Source organism: Euleptes europaea, chromosome 1 (genome assembly GCF_029931775.1).
Source record: "Euleptes europaea isolate rEulEur1 chromosome 1, rEulEur1.hap1, whole genome shotgun sequence".
Lineage (NCBI taxonomy): Eukaryota > Metazoa > Chordata > Lepidosauria > Squamata > Sphaerodactylidae > Euleptes > Euleptes europaea.
In genome coordinates, this window is record NC_079312.1 from 112,810,802 (window position 1) to 112,832,551 (window position 21,750).

At 43.1% G+C, this 21,750-nt stretch overlaps 1 protein-coding gene across 4 annotated transcripts in view; it reads left to right on the plus strand.

The window, feature by feature from the left end:
- GABRB2 (gamma-aminobutyric acid type A receptor subunit beta2) overlaps nucleotides 1–21,750 on the plus strand; it is a 152,874-nt gene that overhangs the window by 70,593 nt on the left and 60,531 nt on the right. For all 4 annotated transcript variants that reach the window (XM_056857356.1, XM_056857364.1, XM_056857372.1 and 1 more), the window contains exon 5: nucleotides 474–556. In XM_056857356.1, coding sequence (XP_056713334.1) covers nucleotides 474–556 — 83 coding nt within the window. The remainder of the gene's footprint in view (nucleotides 1–473; nucleotides 557–21,750) is intronic.

The window sequence follows — 21,750 nt, forward strand, 5'->3', positions numbered from 1 at the left end:
CATTGGCGTGGTGGAATAATGAACCTATTAGAAGTGGTAGCTGCCTCATTTGCCTTCTGGTGAGCTATTAATTGTCTGTTCAAGAGCTGGTGGTACAAGCTTCCAGTAGGGGCTTCTTCACTCTAAAGACAGACCAGTCTTCTATATAGCCCTCAGAGTCAGTAGTGAAAAAGCATGGACTCTTTTTAGGCCATTGGTCTCTTCAGGAGATATCCTTAGGCCTTTCTTCTTGCTATCATCTCTTTCCTGTCTGGAGAATATGAAACCAAAATAAAAAAAAATCCCATCTCTCATAAACCAATGGAATGTGTTTTCAACTTCTCGAGTCAGGCAGACAATGGTGGATAATTTTTGCAAGCATGTTTGCATACTCAGTACTTGAGTAATAACACATAGAATGAAGTCATCCATCTTATAGCCCATCCATCTTCAAACAGATTTGAACAAAAGCTTTGTATTTGCTTCCTTTCTAGAATTACAACAACAGCTGCTTGTATGATGGATCTACGAAGATACCCCCTAGATGAACAAAACTGCACCCTGGAAATTGAGAGCTGTAAGTATTTTCTCTAAAGCCTACTTTGCTATGTGCACAAAATGATTCAAGCATTTACCTCTTTTCTACCTTCAACTAACCTAGTTGTTCCTGTGTCTGGTGACACTTAGATCCTTGTAAATACACAAAACAGATTTAGCTTTCCAGATGGATGAGTAATTTATGGCACAAGGATTTGAGGAACTTATTTTTTTGTGTTTGATGGACAACTTTAAGCTTTAAATATCTCACTCAAATGCCTTTTGGAGTTCATGTGAGGAGCATGAGGATTACTATCCATTCTTTATCCTTTTGTGCTGCTAAACAGGGTTGCCGTTTGTTTCCGTTTTAAATGAAGAGTTTAGATTTGTCATTGCAGTTGATGATGTACGTCACACTGTATCTGGGCTTCCTGTATGATTGTGATGGCAATAGAATATATGCTGATTTTAACCATTACTTCCTACCTTCCTATATATATTCAGAATATATGATCTTTTGTGTCCAATATACATTCTGCATTTTCTGTACCAGTTCATATATTTACTAGGCTAGGACACCTTCTGCACCTCTACAGATGACAGGATTCAGTGGAAGAGAGTTTGTGGAGTAGATTATTGCCAGTTTCCATTTTTTGCTACCTCCGTGGCTTTCTAGGTATTGAGAAAACTATGCTGAATAGCTTTGCATATGCCCAGTCTAAGTACAGACATGAAGCCAGGGTACTTTCCGAAGTTCGGATTCTGTTTTGTAAGTGGCTAATGGGAATGTATCTCTCCTGTGACACTGGTGTCCTGCCCTTGCTCCGAGCTTCTCCAGATTTTTGGAAGTTGTCCCATGTAGAGTAGCCCGCAAAGCCTAAGGATCCTAAGATATGGTTGGAGGATAAAGCAAACTTTCCAAAGGTGAGTAGTAGTGCCATCCTAAGCAGAGTATTCCCTTCAACACCCCTGGAAAGCTCAAGCCAGTTAATATGGAATATTTTCCAGACATCTGACCCAGAGGTTAATGAGAATAAATATCAGCAGATTTTGCATGTGCACATATTGGCAAATTGAATTCCACAACTGAATTTGCTCAGCCTTCTCCTCTCTCTTTGCAGTTTTGTTGCTTGTTTGTTTTTAGAACAGGAAGTTTCAGTGGTACCCTACATATAGTAAAAGGCATTTTCTCCCACATATTCCAGGATTAAAATCTGGTATTAAAAACTTAGGTGCTTAGAGCAACCCTTGGGGAGCTGTATTGTACACAAAGCCACATACATAGCTTATAGTTATACTTGTAGACTTGACAGAACAAGGATGGCATTGCTGAATTAAACTGAGGATATCTATCTGCCACTCTTCCAAATTATCCCCCTTGGGAACCTTCAATTGAGTGGAAAGGCAGTATAGAAATTTTTTTAGTTACATAAACGATCCATTAAGGCAGAGGAAAAACTATTTAACACTAGTTATTGGTGAATACTCTTTGTCAAGATGTTACATTTATTATTTGAGGAACATTTTCCCTTTCAGTGTATGCTTCTGGTTGAAATAATGATTTAAAGATAGTAAGGGCTGGTACTGCCTACAGCTTAATTAGTGTGGATGACAAATGCCATTTAGAGGGCAGCAAAACCCATCAAAACCACTAGCAAGCAGAGATCAAGGTAAGGGCACCACATTTGGGGACTGGTAATGTGTGGATACATGTTCAGACATGAACTCCCCCAGCTCAGAATTCCTAAGCCCTTTACAAGCCAAGCTAAAACCCACACAGAAGTTAAGGCTTAACATATAATGAACTCAGGACCATCCCTGTTGATCCCTCTGTTACAGTCCAAAGAGCAATTTGATGTCGGGTCAGGAGGGAAGCCAGTTTTGGTTGTGAAATGAGCCCAAGTAGAATTTTGTGATCATCCAGAGTTTCTGCTTCTCAAGGCTTTTCATTCTCTTTTATTTAATTCATAATCTTACACAATTCCAAAATGGTGGCTTGCAGCATATATCTTGTTTTCAGTGATAAATGCATAAAATATTGATCTTAAAACATGTATTAATGCCCCAAAAAGTGCGAGTTCTATGCGACATAAAATGATTAAATACCAACAAAAGCATTGACTCAGTTCTCAGATCCAGCATTGTAAAGCAGTGGCTTGGAGTGATCAGGCCCATCTGAGAAGATGGTTGCTGTCCTTTTGTCACATTTGATTCTGGTATCCATCACTGGATTGTATCCAGCCATCCATGCACAGAAGGCGCACAGTTTTCCTGCATTTCTCTCCATTCCTGCGGCCCCCTCCAGCCCCCTGAAAGATCATTCCCTGGGGTCATGAGACCTTTGTGATGGAATAATCACATGGGTCCGGGGGCTAAAGTGAGGTGACTTAAGATGAAATTGTCCCATTCTTTTGACAAAGCCACACTTACAGATGAGTGATTTCCCTCCCTGTTACTCCTCACTCCATCTCCTCTCCCATTTACACAGCTCCCTCTCCATGTGAGTCCTGTGATCCAGGAATGATCTTTCTGGGAGTTGGAAGGGACTTCAGGGATAGAAAGAAATGTAGGGAAAAATCCATGTTCCATGCATGGATGGTTGGCTACAGGGCATTATTTCTCAGTAACCCCAAATCTTTAGTTTTCTCTGTGTAGTGTTGCCCTCGAAACTGTGTTTTTGTAGATGGACCACATGACCAAATCTTTGATTGTTTGGGATTTGCTAGCGTGGCTTCATATCTCATGTTTCACTTAGAATCTGGTTTAATCATTTTATATTTGTATTATTTGTGTAAATACTATGGGCACTGTTGCTTACTGAAAGTATAATTAGGATTAAGTCCTCATTAAAGCATGGTTGCAATTTATCCTAGTGTGTAAGTAGCAGGAAAGAAAAGCCAAGGCATGCAATTATATTAGTAGAGAATGTGACCTCGATTACACAGTGTTCCCTGGTTGTTTCCAATACAGCAATAATGACCTGGAATTAATAACAGCACAGTGAAATATTAGGGGAAAGGACATTTTCCTTCCATTTACATCTCCTTCCGAGGGAGCACTTGCACAATCTATAAGATATACTGCCAGCTCTGTGCTTTTTTATATAGTATCAGCAGGATGGAACACCTTACATTTCATTTACTTTGGTGTTAAGTAGCTGTGTGTAAAGGGAATGCAGTAGTTTACAGGTGGCGGAATTAGGTTATATAACAGCTCTGAAAATCCCTCTTGCAAAGCACATTTAACAATATACATAAATTGTAAGTGAAACAATACTTCAGGCTGCAAAAACGGCCTTAAATTGGCTTGTTCTTAGCCTTGCATAAAAATGAAATAAAACTTTACAAGAAGGTGAGAATACAGCATAAAGGAATTTGTCCCAGTAGTTCAGGATTTTAACAGCTCATTAGAGAGATCCTTGAAAGTAGAGTGCTGAGGGTCAAGGGGAAATTTGGATAGGTGTCTGTACAGTGAGAAAGATGCCATTTCATAGCAATCAATTGAATCCAACTAACTTTTGTGCTGGTGTGAAAGGAAGGAAGAAACCTTGTAGAGTTGCCAGCTCTGGGTTGAGAAATACCTGGAGATTTTGGGGGTGGAGCCTGAGGAGGGCAGGGTTCGAGGAGGCTAGGGAATTCAGAGGGGTATAATGGCAAGGAGTCCACCTTCCAAAGCATCAATTTTCTCCAGGTGAACTACTCTCTGTCGCCTGGAGATCTGCTGTAATAGCATGAGGTCTCTAGCCACCACCTGGAGGTTAGCAACCCTAGCCCCCTGTGAGAATGCCCAAAGACATGAATGTACAAACGACATGTGGGACAGGGGCTGTAGTAAGGAACAAAACTGGGTGAGATTGAGCAAAAACGTTGGCTGGATCCACCCCAATCTTTGCATACCCCAAATTTCAAAGACATAGGCAAAATGTGGGGAGAAACAGGGCTAGGTCTAAAAAATTTTTGAAGAACGTCCCCAAAGCCCCACCCCACCCCCCGTGCCCAAAGCCTACCATGGCCACTGTCAATACGTGGTCCTTGAAGGGGGGCAGGAAGATAAAGAATTGGAAGGCCCTGCAGGTAGAAGAGCAGAAGGTGCCTCAGCCGGGGAAAGGAGGGAGATTAGCAAGGCCAAGGAAGGTTACCTAGGAGACTATGTCTCCCACTGCATAGAACATTTTTGAACATCTCCGCAGAAACATTTAGCTCCCCCTCCTCTTTACTTGCCATAGTCTTGCCCGACTAACAGCCACAGCTTCTGCCTTACTAAGGGCTGTGACTCCCCTCTGAGGCTGGGGTCTCCCTCTACCTTCCCCCTCACCTCCTAGAAGCAGTCTAATTAGGGGAATGGGGCACACGTGCTGCAGAACGAGCCATCTCTTCCAGCCAATTCAGTGTCCCCCACCTCCTAGCAGCAGCCTAATCGGGGAAACAGGCTTGCGTTCTGCAGAACAAGCCATATCTGTTGGGCAATTGAGCCTCCCCCACCTCCTAGCAGCAGCCTACTCAGGGGAACAGGGGGTGCGTGCTGCAGAACAAGCCATCTGTTCCATGCAAATGAGCCTCCCCCACCTCCGAGCAGCAGCCTAATTGGGGGAACGGGGTGTGCACACTGCAAAACAAGCCATCTCTTCCAGACAATTGAGCCTCCCTCACCTCCTGCTGCCACCCCCTCTACCTGCCACCAGAGCACCTGCCCTTCTTGCCCCCTAGATCCGATCCTGTGGAGGAATGGGAGAAAAATTAAAATCCATTCTAGATTTATTTTGTTTATTTTTGAATAAATCATATGTTTTTTCCCTTGACAATCTCAGGACCCAAGGCATATAACAAAAACTTGGTAAAACAAACATTACAACAACAGATATAAAAACATAAGAAAACTATTGTAAAACACCTTAGGTCTCACCAGCAGGTATTTCTCTTTGCCCGAACTCAGGCTGCCCCCCAAGTTCTCCAGACTAACCTGTTTACTGCCTTGCCTCAAAGCCAGGAAGGTAGGGACCCCCTGATGTTTTCTGGGAGGCTGTTCAAGAAGCCTGGGGTAGCCACTGGGAAGGCCAGAGCCCAGACTGTTGCCAACTGTGCCTTAGAGAAGGTGAGTATAGTAGACCTTGCTGGGAAGAATGAAGCGGCCATGTGGGAACATGCAGGGAGAGGTGGGTTCCAGATCATGAAGGGCTTTAAAGTGAGCACCTACACACACTGAATAATGCGGAAACTAATTTGCAGCCAGTGAAGAGACCTCAGAATAGGAGTGTCATGGTCCCACCAGCTAGCCCCAGATAAAAAAAAATGGGCTGTCTTCTTCTGCACCCACTGCAGTTTCTGGATTGTATTCAGGGGCAGCCCCAAAAGAGGGCGTGTTATGGTAACCTAGGTTTGAGGCTACTGAAGCATGAATCAGCATAGCCAGATCAGGGATACAGCTTACCTAGATGCAGCAGGGAGAAAAGCATCTGTTGCTGTCACAGACTCCTGTTTCTCCAGCAGGAGATCAGGATCCATCAAGTCTCCCAAGTTCTTAACTCAGTATTTCTGTGAAAACTGCATCCCGTTAGGAAGAACTATCCCATTTAAAGCAACAGCACTTCCAGATCGCACCATATGCATTTTATCTGGATTCAGTGTCAGTTTTATATGAAAAAATAAGGACAAAACAAATTGATATGTGCATTTTCTGCCCCAGTGCAAAATCATTAAGTCTAATGATTATGAAAACCATGTTACTAGCTGTTTTCGTTAGCTGCATTTTGACTGTTGTGTGATCCAGATTTTCATACTTGCTAGTGAACTAGTCAGAAGCATTGGTGAAATTATGCACATTATTTGGCATGGTGGAAAAATGAGATGGACCTATCTGGGTTCATTTCAGATCAGCGTTTGAACTTCAGCTCCATTTCTTACCCGAACCTCATTGCCTTCATTCAGATCTTCCATAGAACCTATGCACCAGGACAGCAGAGCACAATACTTACTATAAAGCTTTCTCTCATCTTCTCTTAAATTTCAGCCTTCATTGACCATCTTTTCTTCAAGATGCAGCATGTCCAGCCACTATCTAGTCTGTTCCACTTCTTTTGAACATGCTGCCTCCTCTTTTCCCTGGGCTCTTGTGCATTTTGGGATATGTTTGCATTGGGACTAGGGCTGTGCACCATTTTTTCAGGTTTGGGTTTAATAGACCTGGAAATTTTCAAAAAATCTGGGGGGAAAAAGCCAAAAGGAAAAAAAGCCAAATGGCAGCTCTGCATCACCTGCCGCCTCTAAAATCCATGTGGACTTCGGAGGTGGCAACACAGAACTGACGGCTGGTTTCAGAGCGAGCCTAGCCTTCAGTTCTGCATCGCCGCTGCCCAGCATTCAGAAGTCACATGGACTTCGGAGGCAATGTGGACTTCAGAGGTGGCAGCACAGCAGAACTGAATGACCATGTGGAACCAGCCAGCAGGAAAGTGAGGGAGGCGGACAGGGAAGGGGGGTTAAAATGGCAGTGGGGCTGCTTTGGTTCGGCTTTAGCTGATACACACCCCTAATTGGGACTCCTTGCCTTCTCACCTGAACACATGAAGCTGCCTTATACTGAATCAGACCCTTGATCCATCAAAATCAATATTGTTGACTCAGACCAGCAGATGCTCTCCAGGGTCTCATGCAGAGGTCTTTCACATCACCTACTCACCTGCTCCCTTTAACTGGAGATGCCGGGGATTGAACCTGGGACCTTCAGTATGCCAAGCAGATTCTCTACCACTGAGCCACAGCCCCTTCTCATCTCATACATTTCCCTCATTTCCTTCCAGTAGGTTATATCTGCACCTTAGAACCTTGAATTATTTCTCCTAGCCCAATGGAAAGTTCATGTTTCATGTGAGTGCTAGTCTTTCCCATAAGTGGACGAATCCAGTCTCCACATGGTTGCTGATTTCCCTTTCCTCCTTTATTTTACAACCATGTTCTAATATTAGCCATATTTTAACAAATGAGTCTCTGTGCCATTAGCAAACAGATGTTTTTTTCTACAGTTCACAGAACACTGATTCCTCTCATTAAAAGGATAGATAAACAAAGTACCTTGCTGCACATCTGTTAGGTGCTGACCTTCAAACGTCACCACCCATATGTAAAGACCTATGGTACATAAGCTGCAGACCCCACCAAAAATATGTACAGCTATTTTTGGTCTATTTAAGCAACTGATTTCAACTATTGTTTGTTGAGGCACTTTTAACCCTCTTTATTCAGTAGGGACTTAATGCAGCTTACAGTATCAGTAAAGAGTAACAACAGAAAACCATAAATTCTGCAAAAAAAATAAATATAAGTTACTAAACAACAATACTTGTCATCACCAAACTAATCCATAGGGTGGCCAGGGGCAGAGCAGGTGATAGCAGCTCTGCCCTTGATGAAAACACAGTCTCTCCCCAAACAGGCAGGCAAGGCAGGTGTACTACTAGAAGACGGCTGTGAGAATTTTTTAAAATTTTATTAAAATGCAGCAATACACAATCAGAACCAGTATACAGAGCAAACAACATATCCAGCTAGCTCCAGGTGGTAGCTGGAGATCTCCTGCTATTACAACTGATCTCCAGGAAATAGAGATTAGTTCTCCTGGAGAAAATGGCCACTTTGGCAATAGGACTCTATAACGTTGAAGTCCCTCCCCTCCCCAAACTCCGCCCTCCTCAGGCTCTGCCCTCAAAATCTCCCACCAGTGGCAAAGAGAGACCTGGCAACCCTGTTAGTGCTCCATTTTATATATGTACTGGATTTTTATCCCACCCAATCTCTAAGGAGATCAGGGTGTTCATGGTGTATATGGACCCCTCTCTGTTTTATCCTCACAGCAAGCCTGTGAGGTAGGGTAGGCTTAGAGAAGGCAAAGGACCTAAGGCCAGCCAGTAAGATTTCATGGCACAGTGACATTTGAACCTGGGTCTGTTTTCTTATAGTGTGTCCACATTACTGGAGCTGTCTCTCTCCGTGGCGAAATAGACTCTTTTTAAGAAACCTCACATTCACTGTGTTTTTATGAGTGCCAGGTTTTTTGCAGACAATATTTTAAATTTACAGAACTGTGGTATTCTGCAAAAATTCCCCTTTGGATAAATTTTTGTATCAGCATTCAGATTGCCACAGAATTTTACCTTGTTTGTGCTTGGTTTTGTTTGCAGTCTGCTTGCCAGGATTCGTTGACCACAGGGAACAATACAGTGAAAAAACACACTGACCATTTGCAGTAAAGAAAACCTGTTGTAATAAGGGAAGGGTTCCCCCCCGCCCACCGACTCTCACTATATAAATGTATGACCCACTTACCGTGAAGAAAATTGTTCTGGTATTGTTTGTTCTCTCTTAGTATCCCTTAATCTCTCTGCAGAGGAGAGGAGAGGTCGAAGTGGTGGCGTATATTTTTAAGACATAGAGGGAATTGTTTGTCAAGGTGTTAGTTCATTTGACATGATTTTCTTTCTCCTGCCTGTCTTAACACAGGCTGATAGCAGTCCTGATGTCATTGACAATTGTATTTAGAACAAAAAGCTGTGTCACCTCACACAGGCACATGCAGTGAAAGGCAGCTGCTGCTAACTTGCCTTTGTGAGGAAGTGGATGGAGTTGAGCATTTCAGATGCGTAGGCCATTTGATAACGATATGAAACCAGTGACAGTAGCTATAAAACTCATTCCATTGCTTGCTCACCATTCATCAATTCTTTCTGCATTATGTACTTAGTGGCACTAGACTTTTTGAAACCTCTGTCTCTTCCATTCCTCCCTCATTTTAAAGAAATTATTGTCAAGTATAGGAAGCAATTAAACCAAATTACATTTTATGTTGGGGCAAGTTCTCACATGGTTTCCAGTAAGTCAGCTTCTTCTTTAGGCTTCTTTGGTGGTGGAAAGTGCCATCAAGTCACAGCCAATTTATGGCAACCTTGTAGGGATTTCAAGTCAAGAGATGTTCAGAGGTGGTTTGCCATTGCGTGCCTCTGCATAGCTACCCTGGGCTTCTTTGGTGATCTCCCATCCAAATGCTAACTAGGGTCAACCCTGCTTAGCTTCCGAGATCTGATGAGACAGGCTAGCCTGGACCATCCAGGTTAGGACCTTAGGCTCCTTTGTAAGGTGTTATAAGCTCGGTAGCTTGTAAAATTGGCATGCTTACAAAATGACCTAGACAAGGCTTAGGAGTGTTATTGTTTGTTTGTTTGTTTTAAAGATAGTTTTCGGGGGGGGGGGGGAATCAGCCTTATCAACAAATTCACCTATCCAGGCATCAGTTTTCAAGCATCTGCACCTTCTTCCAACAGCATGGATTCAGGCATAAGGATAAAACCAATTGTTTGTTATAGGAAAGAGCCTTAGAAGTTCTTGGGCTCATGAACCCTCCCCATCCCCACTTGTGCTCAGAACTGAAGCATATTCCCAGCTAACCAAGGTTTGTTGGGAACCAAGAAGTCTTCAACCAAATCCTGTATTAAGGGAGTGAGGGAAGAATACACAGACTGGAAGACTTTCAAGGATCATTATGTTTGATGGGAGCCATGGAATCAGGTCTGAGCAGATCATTTTCCTTTTGTACCAAAGATAATTGCATTGTTTTGGTCTAAACACACGGAAAATTTACTCAACCTAACATTAAAAATCTGCTCCCAGTAATTCTTTATATAAGTTATGTGTTCAAGTGTTGGTCTTGATATCGGTCTTTCCCAAATACCACAGAGCTTTTACCCCAGCCCGTTGTAATTGCTTGCCCTCGGCTCTACTGGAAAGGAGATACTTGCGTATCCCCTACTTTCAGCATCTATATTCCTGCCAATTGAATGCAGTCAAAACATATATTGTCCATTTTATAAGGACATCCATTCCACATATCTTACCCCTACACTTTCCAAGTTCCCAGGAAGATCTGTAAGATTCTACACGTATCTCCTCCTTTCAGACCGCTCCAATGAGACCACCTCCAAAGTGGCCAAATTCTGTGCTGATAAGAAAGCAGATATTCCAGACTTTTAATAATCTTTATGTATAATTAATTACATTCTGACCTAGATAGCCCCAGGCTAGCCTGATCATGTGAGATCTCAGAAGCTTATCAGGATCAGCCTTGGTTAGTGTTTGGATGGGCAACCTCCAAGGAATACCAGGGTCATGACGCGGAGTCAAACCACATCTGAATGTCTCTTGCCTTGAAAAACCTATGGGGTCGTCATAAGTCAGCTGTGACTTGATGGCACTAACAACAACAACAATAAATTACAGCATAATAAGACTGAATTTTAATCTTTAAATTATTGTTGACTGATCTCTTGATCGTAATAAATGTTGATTGTTGTTGATATCGGTCACCCAGCTGTTTCCTTTTATCAAGTAATTCGTTTTAGAACAGTATGGTTCTCTCTGTGTGTATCAGATGTACTGAATGCCAGCAGCAGGAGAATGGTTCCTACCTTTGGTGGCTTCTTATTCAGCACTTAACAGAAAGTCTTTTCAAAACAAAGAGCTGCGATGGTTTGTGTTTGTGCAGTGCTCAGCAACGTATGATCCCTCTTTGAGTCTATTCCTATTACAAATGTACATATGAAGATAATTATTTTTGTCATTTGTTCTTGGCCTCATGGTCCATTTGTAACAACTTTCTTACATTCTGCATCTCTTCATGCTTCCCACCGTTGGTGTATTTTCCATTGCCTGAATAGGTAGGAACTGTACAGGAGATGATATCTGTTAACCACCTGAGGAAATAGGCAACAAGTAAAGAGCATGATCAAGCTCTCTTCCAAGGAAGATTGTCATAATAGGAGTTTGGCAAGGCTACAAAGAAAGGTTGTCTATGGGGGAGCCAAGAACAAGCAACCAGAAGAGTAATCTAGAATCACAATTGACCAAATGCCAACAAAATACCAAGAGTTAGAACATAAGCACCCTGACCTGGATGGCCCAGGATAGCCTGATCTCGTCAGATCTCAGAAGCTAAGCAGGGTCAGCCCTGGTTAGTATTTGGATGGGAGACCATCAAGGAAGACCAGGATTGCTGTGCAGAGGAAGGCACTGGCAAACCACCTCTGTTAGTCTCTTGCCAAGAAAACCCCAAAAAGGGGTCGCCATAAGTCGGCTGCGACTTGAAGGCACTTCACACACACACACACAGAACATAAGCAGAGGTCAGAAGTCTAGAAGAAAAGGCAGACTACATTGAAGCAAACAGAGAAACAGGATCCACTGAAGCCATACAGCAAGATTCCTCAACGAGCATGCCAATACTTCCCCTGGCACCCACTGAGCTTTTCAGATAGTGAACAGAGCCGTTGTAAGGCTGGGCTTCTTATCAGCTGCCATAATTTGAAAAGAAAGAGGTTTCCACAGCTACAATAGCACTCTGGGTTTCCTTAATCAATGTGTGGTTCCATTCCATGATCAAACCAGTTATTTTATTTTCCCTTCCCCTTGGACTTTCCTTCATTTCTTTTTTTCTTTTGGAAAGCAAAGAGGGTGGTATTGTATTTTGCTATGCCTCGTGCAGCAGCCATTTTGGGGTTGGCTCTGCTTCCTGCTACAGCCATTTTGTTGTGGCACTCACTGCCACTTCTCAAAATCTCAAAGGTTTCCACAGGCTTGAAAAGGTTAGGGACTCATAGCAGAGAGGCAAAGGACAAAAAGGGATGTTCAGAGTAAACCTGAGCAGTAAGTAGTTACATGAATCCAAATAAACCATCCAAGGGGGTGGATGCATACTAGAGTTGCCAGGTCCCCGTCCCCCGCAGCCACCAGAGATGGTGGGGGAGTAGGATTGCTAGCTCCAGGTTGAGGAACTGCTGGAAATTTGGGGAGGACAGGGACCTCATTTGGGTACAATTCACTACAGTCCACCCTACAAATCAGCCATTTTCTCCAGGGGAGCTGATCTCTGTAGTCTGGAGAAGAGCTGTAATTCTGGGGAATCCCCAGGTCCCACCTGGAGGCTGGCATCCCGAACCCATTTTCTGCTATGGAAGAGGTGGGGTAATTTTCACCAGTTCCCTCTTCCTGTTACAGTCCACAGCTTGCCTCTCATGCGGTTCCTGGGGGTCCCCTGTCTCCCAGGAGTATCATTTTGGGGAGATGAACTAGTTGCTGTGGAAGGAGGAGGGGAGGCAGGAACATTCTGTTACACTGGCAAAAGTGGCTTGTGCAAGCGGAAAAGTTAGTCTGGATACAACCTAAGGTCAGTTGATGGCATCTAAATTGGCCTCCTATAACCTTGGGATCATGATGGAAAACTCACTATAAGCAGTTATGGGGGAAACAAATCACATGTTAGACATTGGAATCTGATTAGAGAGAATTATAATTCTCCTTTACTATTCAGTGGCAAAACTCCAATTTAAGTCAATGCTATTTTGATTTGGGGCTTTTGCATGTGTGCAAGCTCAAGCTCCCACTTTTGTGGTGGTCTGAAAAACATGGAGAAAACTCAAGGGCGGGGAGAAACAGGAAAGGAAAGGATAGTGTGGATGGGAGGAGAGGAAAACAAAGTAGTTAAGAAGCTAAGCTGGAGAAAAACCTGGTGTACAGAAGCCCTGCGTCCTGGTACTTCCCCTGGCTCTATTTGTCAAGCTGTCAGTAAAATGTTATTGTATCGGTGTTGGTATGCCCTCTGCATAAAAATCTAGACGATGAGAGCAAGTTAAGCAGGCTATAATTTAGGAGGTAGGAGACCTCGAGACCACTCCAAAGCAGGCCAATTTAGAAGTCTCATTTTATCGAATAGGGATCGTTTCCAAGAAAGTGTTCTTAAGATTGCTGACTATATTTACTAAATATTTTGCACTAGGTGTGCTTTAAGGTAAAAGAAATAATTCTTTATAAGCATCAGGTTTTAGGAATACTGTAAGCAAGTGCAAATGTACATGAATACCTTCCTGTAAGGCCCAATTGTCAGGAATATATGTACTGTTTGCTGAATATGAAAGAGATTTGAATCAAAAGCTAAGGCATTTTTTTCCTTTTGTTATCCTGTGCATGAGAGTACGTGCAATCCTACCTCATTTAAAAGTTTTCTTCACACATCCTTTCTCTTTACAACTTTGTACAGGCTCAAGGGGACTAAAGAAAAAAGATGTTTTACAGTGCATTCCTAAAGTGAGTTACTCCAGTCTAAGCCCATTCATTTAAGTGGGCTTAGACTGGAGTAACTCTGCACAGAATTGCGCTGTTAATGTGATGGAGGAAGGGGGCTGTGTTTGAAGACTGAATAATACCTCCTCTTCCTCTAGAAATAGATTATCAGTGTTCAGTAAAAGTAGTCCCTTGATTATCTTTTGCAAGGCTTTGAACAAATAAAAGCTGTATCAAACATGTGGAGGCTTGTGATGCAATTCTGTTATAAAATGCGCACAGAGGATCACAATTTTCAGGATAAAATGTATACATTAAGGCAGATTGTGATGTAGGGGCACATTGGGGGGAAAAGATGCCCCATGTATATTCTGAGTTGATTCAGTTAGTAGACTGTACACTGTGAACATTTCAACTGAAGATGACTTCTGAAACTACATTTCATCCAGGGATTCGAGTTAATTAGTATAATACATATCAGGATTTTTATCTGCTGTGGTGTATTTTTAAAGGAAAATTATGATTTGTATACATGTGATTGAGGCTGCACTGCTGTGAGTAATCACAGGGCATAATCCACATTGATCACAGTGATACTTATTCCTGAGTCAACATCTATACAGGTGGGATAGTTATCTAAGGTGCTACTGGGCTTGAATCTAGCTGCAGACCTGCACAGAGTATGTTTAGCCTGAAGAGGAGAAGACTGAGAGGGGATATGATAACCATTTTCAAGTACTTGAAGGGCTGTCATATAGAGGATGGTGCCATCCAAGTTGTTTTCTGTTGCCCCAGAAGGTCGGACCAGAACCAATGGGTTTAAATTAAATCAAAAGAGTTTCCATCTAGACATTAGAAAGAATTTTCTAATACTTAGAGCGGTTCCTCAGTGGAACAGGCTTCCTCAGGAGGTGGTAAGCTCTCCTTCCATGGAGGTTTTTAAGAAGAGGTTAGATGACCATCTGTCAGCAACGCTGATTCTGTGACCTTAGGCAGATGATGAGAGGGAGAGCATCTTGGCCATCTTCTGGGCATGGAGTAGGGGTCGCTGGGGGTGTGGGGTGGGGAGGTAGTTGTGAATTTCCTGCATTGTGCAGGGGGTTGGACTAGATGACCCTGGTGGTCTTTTCCAACTCTATGATTCTATGATTCTGCAGCTAACCTCTGAAGCTATATTTTTCTGCACACCCAAGTACAGGATGCAGCTCAAGAAGCCATACTTGACTGGAGAAAAATATGGAGGTTTAAAAATTGATTGTTGGTGTGTGTGTGTGTGTTTTAGCTTTTCTTACTTTTTACTGTCTTCTCTCTCGAAATACTTTTCTTACTTTTGTTGATTTATAATAAAAGTAGTTTGCGCAGTATTCTCTTAATGTGGTTTTTATTCAAGAACTGAACTCTAGGTATGATAGCACAGCAGAATGAGTATCATGGTACAAGATAGCTAGACTGCTGAGAGGCTGAAAGCATTTGACCTTTCTTTTCATGCTGTGCACACATCACTTAAAGTGCGTATGTTATCTCTCCCATAACCAGGTCTCTGTGTTATTGATTGCTGGTTGATATTTGATCAACTGTGCAAGTCATTTGGAATACCAATATTTCTGATATCCTAGTGTCTTTAAGATACCCTGATAATTTGCTTGCTTATTTGTTCCATAAACCTTACCATAAAACAAAGCTTCCCCTCATGTTTTGAAGGGAAAAAGCATGATGAGTTGGTTCTTTTCTTTCCTGGTTTGAAACGCTAAAAGTAAATTGTAGATATTGTCGAAGGCTTTCACGGTCAGAGTTCATTGGTTCTTGTAGGTTATCCGGGCTGTGTAACCGTGGACTTGGTATTTTCTTTCCTGACGTTTCGCCAGCAGCTGTGGCAGGCATCTTCAGAGGAGTAACACTGAAGGACAGTGTCTCTCAGTGTCAAGTGTGTAGGAAGAGTAATATATAGTCAGAAAGGGGTTGGGTTGAGCTGAATCATTGTCCTGCAAAAAGTATCAAAGGTAATGTGCTAATCATTGTCCTGTAAGTATCAAGATAATGTGCTAATGAGGGTGTGGTGTGTTAATATGGAACCATTGTATCCTGAAGTGATCTGTTAATGTGTGAAATCCAAAGCTAATCTGCATGGCTATTGTTGATTGTAGTCTTTGTTAGTCTGGAGGTTTTCAGGACAGGAAGCCAAGCCTTATTCATTCTTAAACTCTCTTCTTTTCTGTTAAAGTTGTGTTGATGTTTATGAATTTCAATGGCTTCTCTGTGCAATCTGACAAAATACTTGGTAGAATTGTCCAGTCTTTCAGTGTCTTGGAATAAGACCCTGTGTCCTGTTTGTGTCAGTTCATGTTCAGCCACTACTGATTTCTCAGGTTGGCTGCTGGCGAAACGTCAGGAAAGAAAATACCAAGACCACGGTTACACAGCCCGGATAACCTACAAGAACCAGTAAATTGTAGCCTTTGTCTCACTTGTTCAATCATTGCTCACCAAAGGCGTCGGTATCTGAACCAAACCACAAGATCAAAGATTTATTAGAGTTTCAAGCACCAACTCTCAGGACTACTTACATTCGCAGTTTGCATGATCTGTTCTAAAAATCAGGCAAATGGCTACACTATACCATTAAAATCATAAGACAGTATAATTAATGCTACTTGGAGAGAATAAGGAACAGCAAACGCGCTGTGTTTTGTGGAGCAGCATAATGTTGCATCAGCGTGGGCTGTTTGCTGGAGCTCAGAGGTAACTCCACGTAGATTGTTAGCTGCCCTACATGTCACATTTCTAGGAATACATTTCTATTTAAGCAACAAACCGTGAGGCCTTTTCTACCTTCTGACATCCTTTATTGTTGATTAATATACATTTCAGTACACCCTTCAGATAAGGCAAGTTGATGCATGTAATACATGATATTTTCCAGCAGTTTCTCTTAATAAAAAAGGTAAAGGTCCCCTGTGCAAGCACTGGGTCATTCCTGACCCATGGGGTGACGTCACATCCCAACGTTTCCAAGGCAGACTTTGTTTTGCGGGGTGGTTTGCCAGTGCCTTCCCCAGTCATCTTCCCTTTACCCCCAGCAAGCTGGGTACTCATTTCACCAATCTTGGAAGGATGGAAGGCTGAGTCAACCATGAGCCGGCTACCTGAAACCGACTTCCATCGGGATCGAACTCAGGTTGTGAGCAGAGCTTTTGACTGCAGTACTGCAGCTTAACACTCTGCACCACGGGGCTCCTTCTCTTAATAAAGCCAAGGTTTAAAAAAAAATCCCTTGCCAAACAAAACAACACAACAACAATCATCTAGGAAAGAGGAATGTTTTACTTATTTTAAAGTTTACATTTTGGTGTAGGAAAAGATAAAAATCAGTAAAGTAGATAGCAGCAAACATACGATGACTTGAAAAATATGAAGCCTTAAGCTCCTGCAGGGGAGTGTTGCCGCTTACGATCATGACTGAAGCTTTGACAACTAGGGTTGCCACCGGTGGGAGGTTTTTGGGGCGGAGCCTGAGGAGGGTGGGGTTTGGGGAGGGGAGGGACTTCTATGCCATAGTCCAATTGCCAGAGCGGCCATTTTCTCCAAATGAACTGATCTCTATCAGCTGGAGAACAGTGGTAATAGCAGGAGATCTCCAGCTAGTACTTGGAGGTTGGCAACCCTATTGAAAACATTGAGTGTATGCTATGAAAGTAGCATAAGTGCCCTAGACAGTTACTATGTGAGGGGAGGCTGGAGCCTACCCCCATTGGTAGGGTTGCTAAGTGTCAGGTGATGGCGGTCAAAAAAAACCCAATCCACCTGGCTGCCTGTCAACCAGCTGAGGGTTGGCGGCAATGCGTGCACGCGCGCCTGCCCGCCATGCCACGTCACTTCTGGTTTACACCCGGAAGCGCGCATCACAACGGGCCTTTTTATCACTCAAACACCCAGTCTGAGCGGTAAAAGGCCCCTTGCGATGCGGCACTTCCTGGTGTAAATGCATCGCAAGGGGGGTTTTACAACTCAAACTGGTAAACAGCCCCTTGTGATGCATTTACACCCAGAAGTGCCGCATCGCAATGGGCTTTTTACCACTCAGACTCCCAGTTTGAGTGGTAAAAGGCCCCTTGCGATGCGGCACTTCCAGGTGTAAACTGGAAGTGATGCGATTGTCTTGGTGCGGCTGCGTGTGTGCGATCTTTGCCTCACCTCAGCCCCAAAAACCTCCCGCCGGAGGAGAGGGGGAACCTGGCAACCCTACCCATTGGTTCAGAGGCCTTTGTGAGAGGGAAGAAGCCACTCGAGTCATCCCCAAAGCTTTGCCCAGTTATTTCTGGAGTTCTCCAGTTCTCTACCATACCACTATAGGAGCAACAATGTTCCTTTAAAAAGATGTTTCTCTGTGGCAGCTGTCCAAATGAGCCATGATCTTTCCTGTTCCCAGCAGCAGCTCTCTAATAATATCAGAGATTCCCCGACTTCCAGATATACTGTCAGGCACCAGGAATCTTGGACCAGGATCTCTAGCAAGCTGGTGGAAATACTGCAACTTTGAGGCCCTACAGAATCAGGTAACCTAAGGCAGGGTGTCAAACGTATGGTTCAGGGGCCAGATCTGGCCCCTTGAGAGCTCATCTGGCCTGCGAGCCAGCCAAGGCAACCAGCCACTCCCACTCTCAATCTGGGATGGCAAGCCTGCTGTAAGCTCACCAGCTGAGGTAGCCACCCCCCACTCTCGGTCTGGGATGGTGAGTCCACTGCGAGCTTGCCAGTCGAGGAAACATACACACATACCCCCCACTCCCAATCTATGCTGGTGAGGCATGGCATGGCCCAACCAAGTGACATTTGCATCCAGCACTCGTAACAAATGTGTTCAACACCCCTGACCTAAAGAGTCAATGAATTCCACTTCGGCTTTTAATTATTGTCTTTGCCCTGGTCCCCTATTTTGAGCTACCTGTTGCTTAGTAAGTTACCACAAGACTACCTGAAATCCTTGCCTGAACCTGCTGAACCACATCCTGGCCATCATTCCTGACAGCTACATATGCAGCTCCTCCTGGAAGTGGAGAATATGAACACGTTCTTCATCCTTTTCCATTTCTGTTTGCTTACAAGCCATTGGGCTGGCCGACATGGATGTAAAAATTGATTCCTGAACGCAACAGGAACATGAAAAGTAGGGAAGAACTTGAGTGTGACCAGGTAGGAGGAGTGGGAGCTTGCAATGAGAATTTGTAAAGAAGTGGAGAAATGAAGAGAAACTATTGTTCCTACAATGGGTATGGTATCATATTGGCCAGTATTTAGAATGTAGTCTGAGCTTGAGTGTATTTTGTGAATAAACAACTGCCCAAGTTACTCTTGACTTTCCTTGATAGAGTGCCCTAATTTTTTGGTTTTGCAGCAAGCCATGGGATAGGTCAAACCACTATAGAATCCAGTCAGTTAAGTATTCATACAAATTAGATGGCTAAACCATGGTCAGCATGGTAAAATCACTGTGGTACTCTAACAGTATATGAGAGTATTCATGTCGTCGAAAGCTTTTATTAAGGGTGAGTTCATACAGCCATTACATAGAGCTTTCTGACCAATACTGGAAAGCTTTGTAATCCTCCCATGACAGCGATTGTATAAATATCCCCTCTTTTCCAGTGTCCTGAAACCATGAATTTCAGGCATTGACCATATCCGCTTGTCACAACAGCAGCAGCAAGAGCAACATTTTAAACCTGCTGGAACTGAACAGCTATTTCTGGAAGGGATCATAAAACATGAAAATCACAAGGTTCTTTTTTTTCTTTGCGAAAGTGTTACCAGCTCAGTTTAAAACTGTTGCAGCCCAGACTCCCACTCCTGTAACTGTCATCAAGCAGAATGATATAATTGTACTCATTTCATTCTTTTGGCACCATGAAAAATACATTGCTCCAAAAGCAGAGAAACAGCTCCATCTTTTATCAGTCGAGGTTGTGGAGTAATGTGCAATCACTGATAGCTTGCTCTAAACTATATTGGTGGGTCGCCGTCAAGAGTTATTGTACTCATCGTTACTTTTACAGTCCCTGAGCAGAGGGGGGACTGAAGTCTATATTGGATGGGTAAGAAGAAACAATGAGGAAAGGGGAAGAGAGAGTGAAAAGACAAGAATAGGAGGTTCAGGAAAAGGCAACTCGTCCTGCCTCCCCCACATGGTCACCTCTAGGATTATACCAGACTTGCAAACAGGAAATGTCCATGCAAAAGTGGTGCCTTGCATGAATTGGTGCCTTCATGTGGGCTTTCTATGCAACTGTCATAATTTGGTGCAGTTTCTTAGATAGCTCCCATGTGGAGGCGCTTCCCAGTATGCATTCTGAGGGATGAACACATGGGATCTGCCCCAAACAGTAGATATTTTTAACAATTGCTTGGGCAGCCACCATGTGGAGGCACCACCTCCCAGTTTTGCCTTTACACATTCCCAAAGAGATGAACACATTGGTGTTGCCCCATATGCATAGAGGAGTTCAAACAGTAGATCTTTAAGATGTACCTGAGAGAGGCAGAGTAGCTTTGGGGTGAAAATAGAAGAAACTCTAATCCTCAACCAGCTTGTCTTTTGAAAAAATATTATGAATTATATAATTTGCGGAAAGACTAAACCATGCACAATCTTAATTTTATTAGATTAAAATGAATCTTGCGTAGAATGAACACATTGTGTCATCCACATTTATTTTTGTACCTTTCAATCAGTGTTTCTTTGTATTGCAAATACAGCATGTTCAAAGACTGTTTGAATCAGGAAGGAGTAGCTGCAATCGTCTTCTGGAGATATTCCCATTTTCCATGCCTTAGATCTATGAAATCTGGAGTGATGAGTTAGTTTATGTCTTGACAACAGCAGTAGTTCATTTAAAGGGAATTCAGCCATGGCTTCATCTTAACTTTTAGCAATGCTAAGGGATACAGTTGTCATTTCCTATCATCCTAAACTACTATAATTGATGTGAGAAAATGCCATTGCAAGTTTGCTAAAGCTTGTCGGCTTGCAAGTTGCAAGATGAACACTTCAGTAAGGAACTTTACAAGTTATCAGAAATTACAAAATACATGTGCTGCACTATCATGAGGCTATGAACCTGACACAGACTTGCACAATTACCACAGAGAAGATTAATAACGTTTAGCTGGATATTTAACAACTTGGTTTCTAAGGTCTTTTATGCATGGCTGTTTCACTCGCTGTCACCCCTCCAACGACTTTGGGTCTTTGGGTTGATTACGCATGCCGTTTCCAACCATCAAAGTCACCTCACTCTCCCCCTGCCTTTTCCCACCTTTCCCCCGTGTTTTGAAATTCGAAATAAAACAGGTCCCTCAAAAAGTGGGGAAAGGCAGGGGGAGAGTGAGGCGACCTCTGATGGTTGGAAATGGCATGCATAATCAACACAATGTCGTCGGAGGGTTGACCACGAGGGAAACAACCATGCATAAAAGACCTCAGTGTATTTTAGATTAGAAAAGGCTGGGCTGTGTCAAACTGCATGCTTAGGCTTTATCATGACAAAATGTAAGTCAAATTTTACTTTCAAAAATTCTTTGGCCTGGATCGAGATAACGCACACACAAAAAAGCTTCCTCGGTAATGGTTGATGGCACCAGTGCACAAGAGAGGAGGATGCTAAATTTGTACTTAAACAGCTGGTTGGTGTCGATTTTTCTGACCCAGGTGGTATGGCTTGCTGGATTTGGAACCATGCATAGCATCCATTTTGTGTGCTCAGTTCCTCGTCCCCACTGAAGCCTTTGGGATAGAATGGGGTGTTTCAGTAGACTGGATTGAAAAGACCAGCTTGGACTGATGGGAACACTTTTTCAGACAGAAGGCATTCTACCCATCAAATGTGACTTCCCTGCTCCCCCTTTCCTGTTGCAGCCCAAAATGATCCCTCCTGCTGTGCTGCTTTGGAAGAAGCAAAAACAGTTACCAAAAATAACAGTTACTGTCAAGTAATTAAAAACAAAACAAAAACCATAATATGGCATATGGATACAGCTTATGGAAATGGTCTGCCATTTTGTCACACCACAACATGCTGGTTTCTGGAAGTGTTCATATTTACATCTATTTCCTACAGCAGGGATATGTTTTGCAGACCATTCC